The sequence below is a fragment of the Choristoneura fumiferana genome, chromosome Z (genome assembly GCF_025370935.1).
Source record: "Choristoneura fumiferana chromosome Z, NRCan_CFum_1, whole genome shotgun sequence".
In the NCBI taxonomy this organism is placed as follows: domain Eukaryota; kingdom Metazoa; phylum Arthropoda; class Insecta; order Lepidoptera; family Tortricidae; genus Choristoneura; species Choristoneura fumiferana.
The window spans coordinates 37,947,575-37,961,784 of NC_133472.1; the positions used below are offsets into that span (position 1 = coordinate 37,947,575).

The 14,210-nt window shown below is 37.1% G+C and overlaps 1 protein-coding gene across 1 annotated transcript in view; it reads right to left on the reverse strand.

The window, feature by feature from the left end:
• Nucleotides 1-14,210, reverse strand: part of LOC141436328 (uncharacterized) — a 99,136-nt gene that overhangs the window by 59,871 nt on the left and 25,055 nt on the right. Inside the window, exon 3 of the mRNA XM_074099267.1 lies at nucleotides 5,029-5,140. Within this exon, the coding sequence (XP_073955368.1) occupies nucleotides 5,029-5,140 (112 nt within the window). The remainder of the gene's footprint in view (nucleotides 1-5,028; nucleotides 5,141-14,210) is intronic.

Consider the following 14,210-nt stretch of genomic DNA (forward strand, 5'->3'; position numbering starts at 1 on the left):
TTTAGCATCACGTCACGTGTTTACCAAGCGTTCAATTAATAAAACAACACAGAAGCACATACTTAACACATAAATCTAACATAAGCCCTTCATTTTCATTATCAAAACTCCAAAAGCTTCAAATACGCTACTAAGAGTATAGTTTTTTTTGGACTATGGCTGATGATGATGATGAATAATATAGGGAAAAAGTTAAAATTCATAAAAATTTTAAATCAAGATTTCATACGTCTCGCATCACAATACGTATCATTCTTGGTCTTAAAACGCAATATGAATATGTAATGAATTATAAACCCGTCGTAAACGGAATTATCGACGCACACAAGTCAAATCGATTTCTTTCGATGTCTAATCGATTTAGGTGCAAACTGTTTCTCGCACCCGGTCTTTTACTCGGGCAAGTACATTTACGACAGCCCTACATGAGATTCCATGCAAGCAAATTAGAACCTTATGTGTTGCATAAAAAGCTTGACAAATCACGTTCATGTATCGCTTTGGAAACGGTCATATTTGTACTGCATTCGTTATGGGTAGGTTTACGATCAAAAATCGAAGCTAAGAGTATTGTTTTACAGCATTCAACGCTATAGGTATCTATGTATTGTAGGTACATGTCACACAAACTTATTTAGTAAGTTGTTACATGATGTCAGCCCGCTAGAGAAGGCTACATAAAGTAAACAACGGGCATGCAGGTCCATTTACAATTCCTACATTGTATAACGTTTTCATAACGAAGTATGGTACATCACGTTTTGAATTAGTATCGGCTGCATAAACTGCTATTATTGTAAATATTACACGGCCATTTATTATTGACTTGCACGAAGCTGCCGGGGACTAGCGGATGAGTGGGTGCAAAATTAATTTACGTGCACCAAAACAAATTACATTAGAAAAAACGTAAGGAGTCAAATCTCGTTAGTTACTCTACTACACTATACTCTACTAAGAATACACAGACAGTAAAGAACGTCACCATGTTGTGACATCACAGTTCGACTGTTTTGATTCAAAAGAATGTGAATGAAGTATGAGCGCTTGCTGGCTAATTTTTAGTTTTTCAGTCATACGTCTGCTTATCATTGAATTTTTACAGAGCCTTAAAGCGTTTGCTAAATATTTTATTTCTTACTCAGGCTTTTTGTATTATTGCATATTACATCTGATTTATATTGGTACACGGAAGACATTTCAAATCAATCCGGGCACTGAAAATGGATCAATCAAAAGTCACTTCTAAGAATTTGAGACGGACATTTAAATAAATATAAATTAATTCGGATTCGATTCGAATCAGACTTAGGACGAAACCGCTCCTATCACATAAAAACAAAGAATAGTGTGTGTGTGTGTGTGTGTGTGTGTGTGTGTTTTTACATTTATGAATAAATGAATATATGATGATAGTGATACATTGCGTGCTAATTTATTAATATAATGAAAGTCTGTTTATTAAGGCCTTTACTAACTACCTTGAAGTTTGCGGTTAAAACGAAAAACACACGCTGTATAATATTTACTTGAGATACTGTAAACAAAAAAATAATTCGTAAAATGTAAGCGTGCGTGCAAATCTGAGTTTTTAGCTATAATAGATTAAAAATTCTCAAAAATTAAAAACAAAGAAGTTTTAGTCGTTTCGGAAACGTTAAATGGTAGCTTAAATAATAAGATTTATATTGAGCTTCGTGCACTATTTAAACCACGCTTTAATGCCTGACGCAGGGACTACCAATATACTTCACGGTGACGTAAATCAGCTTTTAATTCGATTTTCAAGGATCCAAGCGCACCCTGAAAATAGCAGCGGTTTTTAGTGCGGACCGCGTTGCGACCGGACGGCATTAATGACTTAGCAATTTACTCAAATCAAATACCCGTAAGTTATTTCAGTGCAAGGCGATTAAATCTATCAATGAATTTCCGGCACACGCCAGTTGACACTTTTAACGTCGCCAGTCAACCTGAGAACGCCGTCAATGAAGGAACAATACGAGTTGGCTCGTAAATTACAATATCCCTAAGTCCGTGCCCGCACTTTGAAGTGGCCACGGGTTCGTTGCGCCGGCGCTGTTCACAGCATTACGCACTATTAAATATGAATTTGGTCGGACCCCGTCCGCACAAACCAGTTAAGACGTTTCCTTTATCTTTGGCCCACCTTTTTCTGCTACTTTATACCGGGGCGATGTGTACCTATAAGTACCTACATGTATCTTATAAAAAAACACTAGTATCCTGTAAGCAACTGTCTGAGTCGAAAACTCCTCATTGTCCTATGTCTATGTATAAGGTCCGAGTAGGTATATACGGAATTGAAGTAGCACCTAAAATCATAGCTCCCTCTCGCACGTGCGAGACAAATGTAAAGGAGTTATGATTTTGGGTTCTACTTTCGTGCCGCTTAAGTACTTTAGTAGCGTTTTCTCTATAGTTACTGTTCCAGTACCTAGTTTAGTTTCCATCTTTTGAGATTGAAGCGTCTATTTCAGCTTGGGCATGTCTTTCCGACTGTCTGGAGTGTCCGGTTGCCTATTCTCCTCTACATGTCGCATTTCTCAACCGTTTCTCGCGAGATATTGTAAGCAGGTTCGCTAATCACAGAAATTATTTGTCAATGTTTTGGAATTTCTTCAAAATGGCGGATTATGGGTTGAAAAGGTAAAAAATATCATATTATTTCAGACATTTCGAAAAACTCGCGGGCTGTAGCTCAGAGATTACTACCTACACGTATTTTCATGTCGTCGAATAGATGTGACCGCAAATTTTCATCTATTGGCATTTACATTAATTTTAATCGCAATTTAGAATTCACTATGTTCTACTGGCAGCAATACTGGTTTAGTTGCTCGATCAGGATAGTAATGTAAATATTATTGTAGTGTCTCAGGTGAATTTTAATCCTTCAGGTGGTAGGACCTTGTGCAAGGTCCGCCGGATTGCTACCACCATCTTGCTCGCTAATCCTGCCGTGAAGCAGCAGTGGTTGCACTGTTGTGTTTCGGCGTGGAGAGTAAGACAGCGATCAAATTCCTGGCACGTGAGGTATCCCATCTTAGGCCTCTAGGTTGGCAACGCGTCTGCAATACCCCTGGTGTTGAAGTTGTTTAAGGGCGGTGGTGATCTCTTACCACCAGGAGACCCACTTGCTAGTTTTCCATCCAGTCGAATAAAAAAAATGGGCAGTTCTCATGAATTTGTTACCATCCTGTAAATTTATATGATAAATACACACAATGTACAATAAACGATTCTCATTCATGACCAAGCTAGTCATGGTCAGTCTTATTTTTTCGCTTAGGCGTTAATCTTAAGTGCTTTATTCCTATTGGTAGCTTATAGGTATTTACAAGTTCTTTCAATTTAGTCTTGCAAGTGAAATTTCAAAAATAATAATAATAATAATGTTTTGAGACTAATTATACCAATTGACCTTGCCCTATAGAAGCATGTAGTATTCAGTGGTCGAACTAACTTCTGGTATCTAAAGATTTGATATTTGGTTAGATTTGGAAGGTGGTATAATTTAAGTCAGGTTTGGTCGGAGTTTTGGTAGGATAGTTTTATTTTTGGTTTAGTAGCCGGTTGTTAGGCATTTTAATAAGGTTATGAATGTATGCAATTTAACCGAAATTTCGAGGTAACTAAGTAGAACTATTTTTGTAAAGCGCGACCAGATGAGTGAAAAATCAACAAAACAAACATTTTTACCTCAGAACTACGGCATTTATGAATCGATTTGGAAGTTTTTTTTGCGATCGTCTAGGAATGCCTTCAATTAGGTCCCATAAGCACCAAAATGCAGCACCAAATGGATCTAATTATTAGATCTTAAGGAAATCGAGGGAACTCTTCAAATATTGTAGGGATACCTATGGTAAATTGGATATATTCAGTAGTAACTAGTGCATTTGCTCTTGAAAATTATCATTGGGTAAAGTGGAACTCATGATGAAGGCCACAGTTGAGCATCGGAGTTACTACTCAATAACAAGTATTTCATGGGTTGAATTTCAATTACTGTAACACAGTTGCTAAGCAATTCATGCTTCTCGTAATATATATGGTGAAATGGAACGGGTGGTGAAGCACCAGGACTCCTCAATAATGAACGTCTCTGCACCGGTAAAAGCAATCTTTCGTAAAAGGCGACGAGCAGTTGACATGAAACTATTGTAAGTATCTTAGATTATTTAGACTAAAAAGCGTGAAAAAAATATATCAAAAAATTGAACCGACTACAAAAAACCATGAAAATAATTTTCTACCAGTCTGAAGTCGGTGCCTCAGCACGAGCCAGCAGGAGTGGACCTATAGTCGTCTACCTCACCTACGCACTATATATTGGGCTTCAATCACTCCTGCTGGCTCGTGCTGAGGCACCGACTTCAGACTAGTAGAAAAATATTTTTTTTTTATTGTTATGATTATGAATTATCTCTTTGTAACATTTAAAGTTTGGCGAATTTATGAGAGAGTCTTAGCGTGGACAGCTTATTTATATTTTAGTTATGGGCTCATGGATTCATCATTTATTCATTGTTGTGATTTGGGCATCCACCAATTTATCATTTGAGTGCAGTTAATAGGATGAAAAACCATGACTGCTATCTAGAAGTGGTATTAACAGACAAGGCGCTATTATAGAAGTGACGTCGTTCAAGAGACAAGATTAAGGATTAAAACTTCAATCACATTAATTATTACTCGTAATGATCTTTGTTTCAATTTTTTTTTACTGCGCTTTTTATAATTTCTAAGTAAATAATTAGTTTAAAATCAAAACATTTGTTCTGCAAGTAGACCGCAAAGGGTTTTTTTACAAACATGTCACTTTTTATACCACCAGCGCTTCCGGAAAGACTATCATTGCCAAGAAGTATGCGCCGCAACAAACTTGGCAGAAAGTTTTTCTTAAACAAAATAAATTTATATTTTCAAATTATTATTTTACCAGAAGCCGACTTCAAAATAGAGGTGTACACACTTATAATAGTCAAGAGTCAATCAACTAACCTGGGTGGTGCAGGTTGACGGAGCAAAGGCTGGAGCTCGGTGCCAGGGTGTAGGACGGCTCATCCTTGGGCCTTAGCAGCGCATGAGTCGATACTCCAAGTACCCGCACCTCCTATAGAAAATTTACAGATAAATTCTCAGAAAAAGGTTTTATTTAGAACAAAGAAAACACTTACACTAGTCCGAATTTTTACAAATCAAAAGGTACTAAAAGAATGTACAACAACCCAGCAAAGTTTTATAACAAAATATGGTTTTTTATGTATTTTTAAATAGTGATATATTTTTGCCAGCAAAACAAACAACACGGTTTACGATATGTACCTAAACGAAATAACAGAAGCTTTAAGCAGCGTTTCCACCAATAATGTGCGAGGATGTGTTGCGAGGGATGTGTGATGTCATTAACATATAGAAACGCTTCATTTACACATCCTCGCACAGCACATCTCTGGTGGAAATAGCTGAGCGGAGCGAGGCGAGATAAATGAAGCGTTTCTATTGGTTAATGCAAAACATATTCCTCGCAAGACATCCTCGCACATCTCTGGTGGAAACGCTGCTTTAAGCAATTTAATTAAAATCCGATTTCCTTAGGCATACTTATAACCCTAAAAATAATAAATTGTAGGTACTGTGTCAATTCCTTTTACAACACCAAACAAAAATCTCGAATATGGATAATTCGGATCGACATCGCGCGCGTAGGTACAGTCACCATTAATATCTGTCACAGCGGAGTGTGCAAAACTATCGGGCACGTCCTTGCGGCCCTAGCAATAGAGTCGTATTAGATATTTATGCACGCTTGTTGTATCAGATATTGGTGCTGGTGACTGTACTTCTATTTAAATATCGAAACGAAATGAGCAACAAATAAACACGTGCGAACTATATTTTTCTAATGTTAATATTAAATCGAATCCCAACGACATGGCCAATAAATATTGTACAGTGTCTATTTTTAAACGCGTAGAATGCTTTCTCCGATGCTGAATGAACTGAGTCCTCCCTCCCTCGTAATGTGTAATTCTGAGTGGCAGTTACGCCACGCCGGAGGACGCAATTTTTAAGCGGCGGCGAAAATATCGAAATCACACCATCACGGCCTGTATGTACAGTCACCCGCACCAATATCTGACACAACCAAGCGTGCATAAATCTAATACGCCTCTATTTTTAGGGCCGATAGGACGTGTCAGATATTTTTGCACGTTCCTCTGTGGCAGATATTAACGCTGGTGACTGGTACGGTATAGCCCGCCTCTCAGAATGACGACTAACCTTTGAACGATTGAGAGAACATCAGAAACAAAGTTTAACTTCTTTTCTTTCGAATGCTTGGTGTTTATTTCATTTAGTTTCCTTGGGACCTATTGTTGAAAATGAAGTAATATGCAATAGCATAGGAACTTAGGAAATAACATCCAGTTGTTATACCTATGTTTGTACTGCATGTTTTACGGTATGTTACCTGTTGGTAAACTTAAATAAATAAATAAAACTTATCCCGTGCCGGCAGGCCCCCTGCCCGGCCTTCTTCACACACACATTTGTGTTAGGTACTTCGCAGGTTTGTGCAGGTTTAATCTGCTAATGCTCGTGGTAAATTTCAAATACAATTTCGCACTTGAATTTTGGAAACCTCAGAGATCCTCTTTGATATAATAGTCACAAGTACTTACCATATTTATTTATAGACAGTGTTGATATTTTAAATTATTGATTGATTCACTCGTTACTTTGCCGAGATCCATATCAACGCGGAGTACCTAGTTTGGTAAGAAGAAGGTTAAATATATTGTAGTAATTAAAGGAGCTGTCTGAGCTGTGGAGCTGTTGGTAGGCCTCCAACTAGATAGAGTGACGACCCGGTTAAGATCGCGGCATCGCGGTGGATGCGGAAAGCACAAGACCCCGGTCTAAGTGGAGAGCTTTGGGGGAGGGCTATGTCCAGAAGTGGACGTCTTTTGGCTGACATGATGATGATGATGATGTAGATGTAGAGAACTTAACGATATGAAAATTAAACCGCACCTTTCTCAGGCGAGGAAGATCGTTTTCCGATATAATGTTATTTAATACTTTATGCCAATCTATTCACAATTCTTCTAAGTATCAATAAAAAGTAAAAAAAAACCCGACTGCCTTAAAAATACTAATAAGAAGAAAACAATTCTAGTGGGCTAGAACTCTGTTAAATTTTTGAGCTGGTCAAGATTTCAATTTCATGTACCCAGTGTCACTCGCGTAATCAAGACCAATCCAATGACGTATCCTTTATCAAAATCGGTTCAGCCGTTGAGTAGTTACGAGAGGACATAGGAATAGACATACATACGGATTAAACAAATAACCCTTCTTCTTCGCAGTCGGGTAAAAAGGAGAACAAAAGAAAGCAAAGAAACCATTGAAACTATGTGATTATGTCATAAAACCAACTCAACGTATAATAGAACAATGCAAATATATCATAAGTACTTGAAAAGTATTATTCTAGCATTTTGAGATTTTACCAGAGCAACTTGACAAGTTACAGACTAATAGCTGTAAAGTGAATGTCTCCGCTCGTCGCTACGCGCGTGCACCGAAGAGTTAGCTTTTTGACAGTGTTAGCTATATCCAAACTGATTTGTTCGCAACAGCTGCGCGGGCGCACCTATTAACCGCTGATACATGTTTGTCAGCCGGCTATTAGGGCGAAAGAGATAAAAATCCAAAATCATTAATAAAAGAGCGAGATCGATTCATTTCTCCAATTCACGGCCGATATTTATTTTACTGCATCGTGACACACGGGAAAAATTCTTATACTGAAAATTGGAATAGGAGTGTATAAATGCGACGTTTTTGCTGGCAGGCCATTCTTCTTATTCTATATAGAGATATATTGGTCAAGGAATGTTCTATTTTTTATGACTCAGTAGATTTTTATTTTATCAAATAACTAAACGTAATTAGGTACGCAGGAAGTCACAAGCTTTACTCATACGTCATCACTTTTTGCTTTAGATTTACGAGCGCTATCAATATAAAATTAGAAACGAAACAAACCTGTGTTTAGTGTTATTGATGACAGATACAACATCATCAGATTCATGGTTTAGCTAAAATATAATTAAGACATTTATTACGTGTTCGCTGTTCAAAAAATAATGTTCTTGGCCAAGAATCAACTTCAATTATTTGTCAACACAACATTAGTTTATCAACATTTCATAATGCGGTGATTTCTTGCAGCGGCGTCTACAGTATACTAACGGTTACATCTTAATTGGATCCCATAAATATCTTCATAACAAAACATATGCCAAACAAGAAAACGTTACAATAACAACTAGTACCTCGGATTCCTCCCAAGCGTGATGGACTGCGCGATAAAATTCAAATAAGAATCATTTGTTTGGGATAAAAAATAAATATTTCCAGATACAAGAAAAACTCCGGCACGGGCCAGTGACGAGGCGACAGCGGATCGCGGGGTGGATTAAACCAAAATAGCATGGTAATTAATGGACATATCCAAGCCCACAGTTTCAAGACGAGCTGCATTTCGAGAATACCAACACACGATAATAAAATTATCGAAAATTATACTTGGGAAATTATTGTGGCAGCGTAAAATAATCGCCTAGTCGGACTGATTTATAAGGAATGGCGACGCAGCAACTGATTTGGGTATTAATTAGGAGTTTTCAGTTGTATTTCAACATTTAAATTGATAGAACTACGGCTGAGGGAGTTTTGATATTTTGTTTACGCACGCGAGGCTATGGAGTGGATGAGATGTAAAAATAACATTGCAGTAAAAAAGATTTCGGTATTCGAAGCCGTTAATGATGTTTTGACAGATCAGCATAATGTGGTGTGAAATCATTGGCGGTGGTGGGACACATTTTCATGAATGATACTGACTCCCGTTTCTGATCCTTTTTCATTCAGCAATAACAAACACTATAAAAAAAGACATCAACAAGTTACCTTTTCTAAACTTTAATCTTTAGGTACTTTTATTACAAATACTCGTAGTTGCCTAGAAGCAGCTTTGAATAAAATTACAAAATTTTAATTTAAATATTGATTTATTAGTATACTTAGGTAATTAAGAGAGTAATTAAGAGTGAACATTTTTGAGCAAGTACTCGTAGGTACGACCAGTTCCCTAACTTATGTATCCACGTTTTCATACTAACTTGCATAGAACATACTTACGTTAGGACACCGACCGTACTAGTTGACGCACGTACGTCAAAATAAGGCCCCCCAGAGATGTGGGAGGATAGTGTTACGAGGAATGTGTTTTACATTAACCAATAGAAACGCTTCATCTACCTACATATCCTCGCACAGCACCGTTCTGGTGGAAGCAACTGAGCGGAGCGAGGCGCGGTAAATGTTTCTATTGATTCATGAAAAACACATTCATCTCAACACATCTTCGCACATCTCTGGTTGAATTGAAACGCAGTCTAGTATCAAATACGAGTATGACAAGCGTGCTAGCTACCTACTTGCACAAAAATTTATAGTCTAAAGGTTTCGGTGGTTAAATTTACTAAATCAAAATTCGTTTGTAAAATAAATATTATTATTGGGAATTTGGAATAGCTTTCATGCTTTTTTGTTTTAGTGCAAAAATACTTTATTTTAATAACGGCCGATGTTTGAGCCTATAAAGTTGGATAGAGTATTTTGATTTGTAGTGGGAAGTATTTCGCCACCCATCCAACCTCCGCACACGTCCTGCTCTATGACGAAACATATAGAGTAAAAAAGAAAAAGAGTCGTCTGTCAACTACGACAGCAGCGCTTCGCTCCACGTGTTTTTCGCATCATATATTTAATTATTTTAAAAACCATCGGAAGATTTAGAGCTATACAAGACCGCAGCAATTGCATCATCAAGTGCTTCTGGAGTTTAGGGTGAGTGAATACCAGCTTTTCAGTTAAAATATTTCCATCCGACTTTATGGGTAAAAGTACAGAGTGCTTTAGGCCAACCTTAATACAGTCCACTAAACCGCGCAAATAGCCGACCTTATCATTATTATTGAAAGAATAACCGTCTATCCCACTAGTCCCATTGAGTTGTCCCATTATGGGACAACTGAGACGATTTCGTCCCAGTAGACCCATGGGACAAGTGGCACTTATAATTTTATCATATTGTTGTCTTAAAAGTCTCATTACCGTCATCGTCATCACCGTACATATGATGTATTTTTTCTTTAACCGTGTCATACCTCTTTGGTATTAAATAATAATTGAAAATATGACAAACATAGGATGGAAGTACAATCTTGGACGAATTACCATGTGGTGATATCAGATTTAAACATTTACGAAACTACAACACAACAGTGATTTAATGAACAATAAGTTTCTGTTAAAAAAAAAACATTTTAATACTTACAAGCTTTTTTGCTGACTGTACTTTTTGTTGACTCTACTTGCATTGTCATCGAAACTCCGGACATCTAATATCCGGACCAAATTTCAAGTCAGTACTATTAACCATTGAGGAGTTCCCTCCTGCGGAGATGAGCCTGGCAGGACCACCAAGATGTCAATATCAAATTATTGTATTGTCGCCAGATTTACATAAGTAAGCCAAATTTCAAGTCGATTGGACTGCTGGAAGTGGGTCAAATTTAGATTCCAAGATTTGACCCAAATAAATAAATAAACAGGGCAAGGTAAAGAAAAGCTTGTAAAAAAACTATGGTGTGTATACGAAGAGAGACATCGTACAACAAACACAATGGAAGATGGCATTGCAAGATTAATAAAAAGGTGACAAACAAAGGCTGAGGTCATTTTTTTAAAGATTTTGCCAATATTAATTAATGACGCCATGTTAAACGTGCGTAATGATGAGGAAACCACAGCACATAAACGGAAAACAGCAAATAAGACAGCTAAATAGTAATAGATAATTACTATTCTCTATTTTTATTCAGAAACTTTGAAAAGTAATTACCTACCTCATGTGTCAATCAAAATTTTATTTCATATTTACAAACCCAATAGGACTTTTGGGATAAACATGTAAGTGCCACTTGTCCCATGGGACTACTGGGACGTAATCGTCTCAGTTGTCCCATAATGGGACAACTCAATTGGACTAGTAGGATAAATGGAAGAATTATGAGTTCGCTGGTTTGATTTAAGTAACAACGAATAAATCCATAGGTATCGATATACTATAGAGTAAGTAAATTAACGTTAAATGCCTTATCACACTGGCGATTTGCGGGCGAGTTGAAAGCGAGGTGAGCCCGCAGCGAGTTTGCTGCGAGCGCATAACGATTTCGCCGCGGAGGCGCAACGATGTCGCTGCGACAGCGCAGCGTGTTAGCTGCGTATAGCGCCGAAGACGCCCTATTATTATTGTACGAGAGTGTGCAATTATGACGTTTTTGGCGCTATGCGCTTTATTATGTGATAAGAATAAGGCCCTAAATATCTCAACACAATTTCTATGAATTCATAGTTTCAGTACCTACAGTTTACAGTAGAAAAATATGAGTAATATTCAACCTTGCAGTCCTAACGTCTACGAACTAGCCTAGACTCTAGGTTATTCGGTTTCGGTAGGTACTCAATATTACAAAGTAACACAAAGTTCGCCTCGCAATGCCGGTCATCAAATAATTCGAGATTCGCACAATCAGGACAAGCAAAGCATTGTAGACGACCTAATCTTAAGTGGTAATAATTCAATTCCGGTGAATCTGAAGCGTGTCATGCTAAGATAGTAGGTTTAATCAAGTTTTTATTGACAAGACTTCCGTTAATCCGTTTTGTAAGACATGTTTGTTAGGTAATTTAGTTGTTGGCTATTTTCATTTGAATTTCTTTTTGTCAATTTTGTATTTATTTACTGAAATTATCAGTTTGTCGAAAGTGAAGCTCGGTAGGGGAGAAGTGGCATGAAATGAAAGAGCCAGGTTTTGAATGAGCCACTTACATTATTATGGTAGTTAATGAATGGATTTGGTTGGCAACTTTATTTTTAAGTGGCATCACTGATTTCCCACCATCCACGAACATTTGACAGTTCGTCGAAAACAACAGACGTGAATGCAGTTTTCGGCACCAAAAAGTTTTTAAGTTGTTCTTTGGTATTTGATTGTGAATATAGGTAAATGGCTCTTAGATTGAGCTTGTGCATATATTTGGCCTTGCAGTTGCGTAAAAGCTAAGCCGCAAAAATGTAGATATTGTTGTTATTTTGATAGATATTTCAAACCGGTCACCTGACCGAAGGGGGCGCTCTACATTAGGTACCTACATTTGCAAAAACGCAGTCTCCACTCAAGAAATCGATCGTTAATCCACCGGTTGTCGCTTCTTTGGCTAATATGCTTCACATTATACAAAACAGATAAACAACCTTGCCTAACCTAGATAAGTTTTTGGTAAAAAAATAATATATATCTTTTTTGCTGACTGTACTTTTTGTTGACAGTACTTGCAAAACTACATTTTTCACGTCGATGCCATTATCCGTTGAAGAGTTCCGTCCTGCGGAGACGATGCTGGCCGGACTACCAGAATGGTGCCATACTTCCTAGCGGTGACATGGTGTCGTATGGAGTTCAAATTTTTGCTGGTTGTACTTTTTGTTGACTGTACTTGCATTTTCATTATATTAACCATTGAGGAGTTCCCTCCTGCGGAGACGACCTTGGCAGGACCACCAAGATGTACCAGATTATTGTCACCAAATTTACGTAAGTACATATGCCCCGCTGGAAGTGGGTCAAATTTAGCTTCCTAGATTTGACCCAAATAAATAAACAAACAAATAAATAAACAGGGCAAACTAAAGAAAAGCTTGTAACTAACCTAATCTTCTAAACTAACCCTCAAAAACAGCTGATCCGATTTTGATATAACATCGCTAGAAAATTTAAAAAAAATTGCGTACAATTTAGTACATTTTTTGTAATTTTTTGGATATGAGTTTGAATTCCATACGACACCATGTCACCGCTACGAAGTATGTGCGTCAAATTTAACTTGCAACATTTATTGACCCGCACATACAGAGATACATACAAGATACATACAAGATACATTGCATGTTAAATAACTTTTAAAATTAGCAGGCCACGAGAAAAAGTGATTGCAATCTTACGTCGACTGATGATAACGTCGCCATTTATTCTTAAAAGCACCATCACCTTAGAAAACACCTTTTAACTATAGGTTAAAAATGAAAGTATTAATAACTAACCTTTCTTAGCAACCCTACGAGTTAATATTGTGTATAAACATACACCTAAAATTATCTGAGGGTAGATTCACGATTAGCACTCTGACTCATGTCAAAATAATTTTGCTTCCTTTTCTACCACTGTGCTTCCTCTTCTTGTTAAATCTTAATTGGTCTTTTTTAGGATTCTGTGGCCATGTCTGTCTGTCCGACTGTACGTTCATCAGTCCGCGGCTTAGCTTTGAGACTATAAATGCTAGAAAGTATTAATTTTGCATGGATATATTTAACAATTATGTCGAGAAAGTGGTAAAATAAAATGAGTATATGGGTACCTCCCATAGACGTGAAGGAAGTGGAGGTGATTTTTTATTACTCGTCTAACCTTATAACCAGCGTGGGGTATCGTTAGATAGATCTTTTAAATCATCACGGGGTCGTGACGACGATTTTTTGATACAGTGTAAATATTTAACATGAAATTGTAAGTTTTTATTAAAGTTCAGCTTCGTAAACCAAGTAAATACCTAAGAGTAGGTACATATATCAAATTAACAAGAAAACTATTAAGTTTGCTTGAGAATTATTAGTACGTAGTTTTAAAGTAAATTCTAATATATAAAAAAACATAGTCGAACTGATAACCTCCTCCTTTTTTTGATGTTGGTTAAAAATTCTCGTGTTACAATGTTTGTGACCAAACTCCTCCGAAACGGCTTGACCGAATTTTATGTTTTTTTGTGTATATTCGGTAGGTTTGAGAATAGGATGTAATCTATTTTTCATACTTCTACGCGGACGGAGTCGCGGACAACAGCTAGTAAACTAATGAAATATAGTATTCTGTACAAAAAAAAAAATCTTAGAAAAATATAACCAGACTGTTGAAAAAATCTAGGCACTAAACCACGCCTCTGGGTACTTTTTTAGTTTTCCCATCGCTGAACCGAATCCGCCCCGA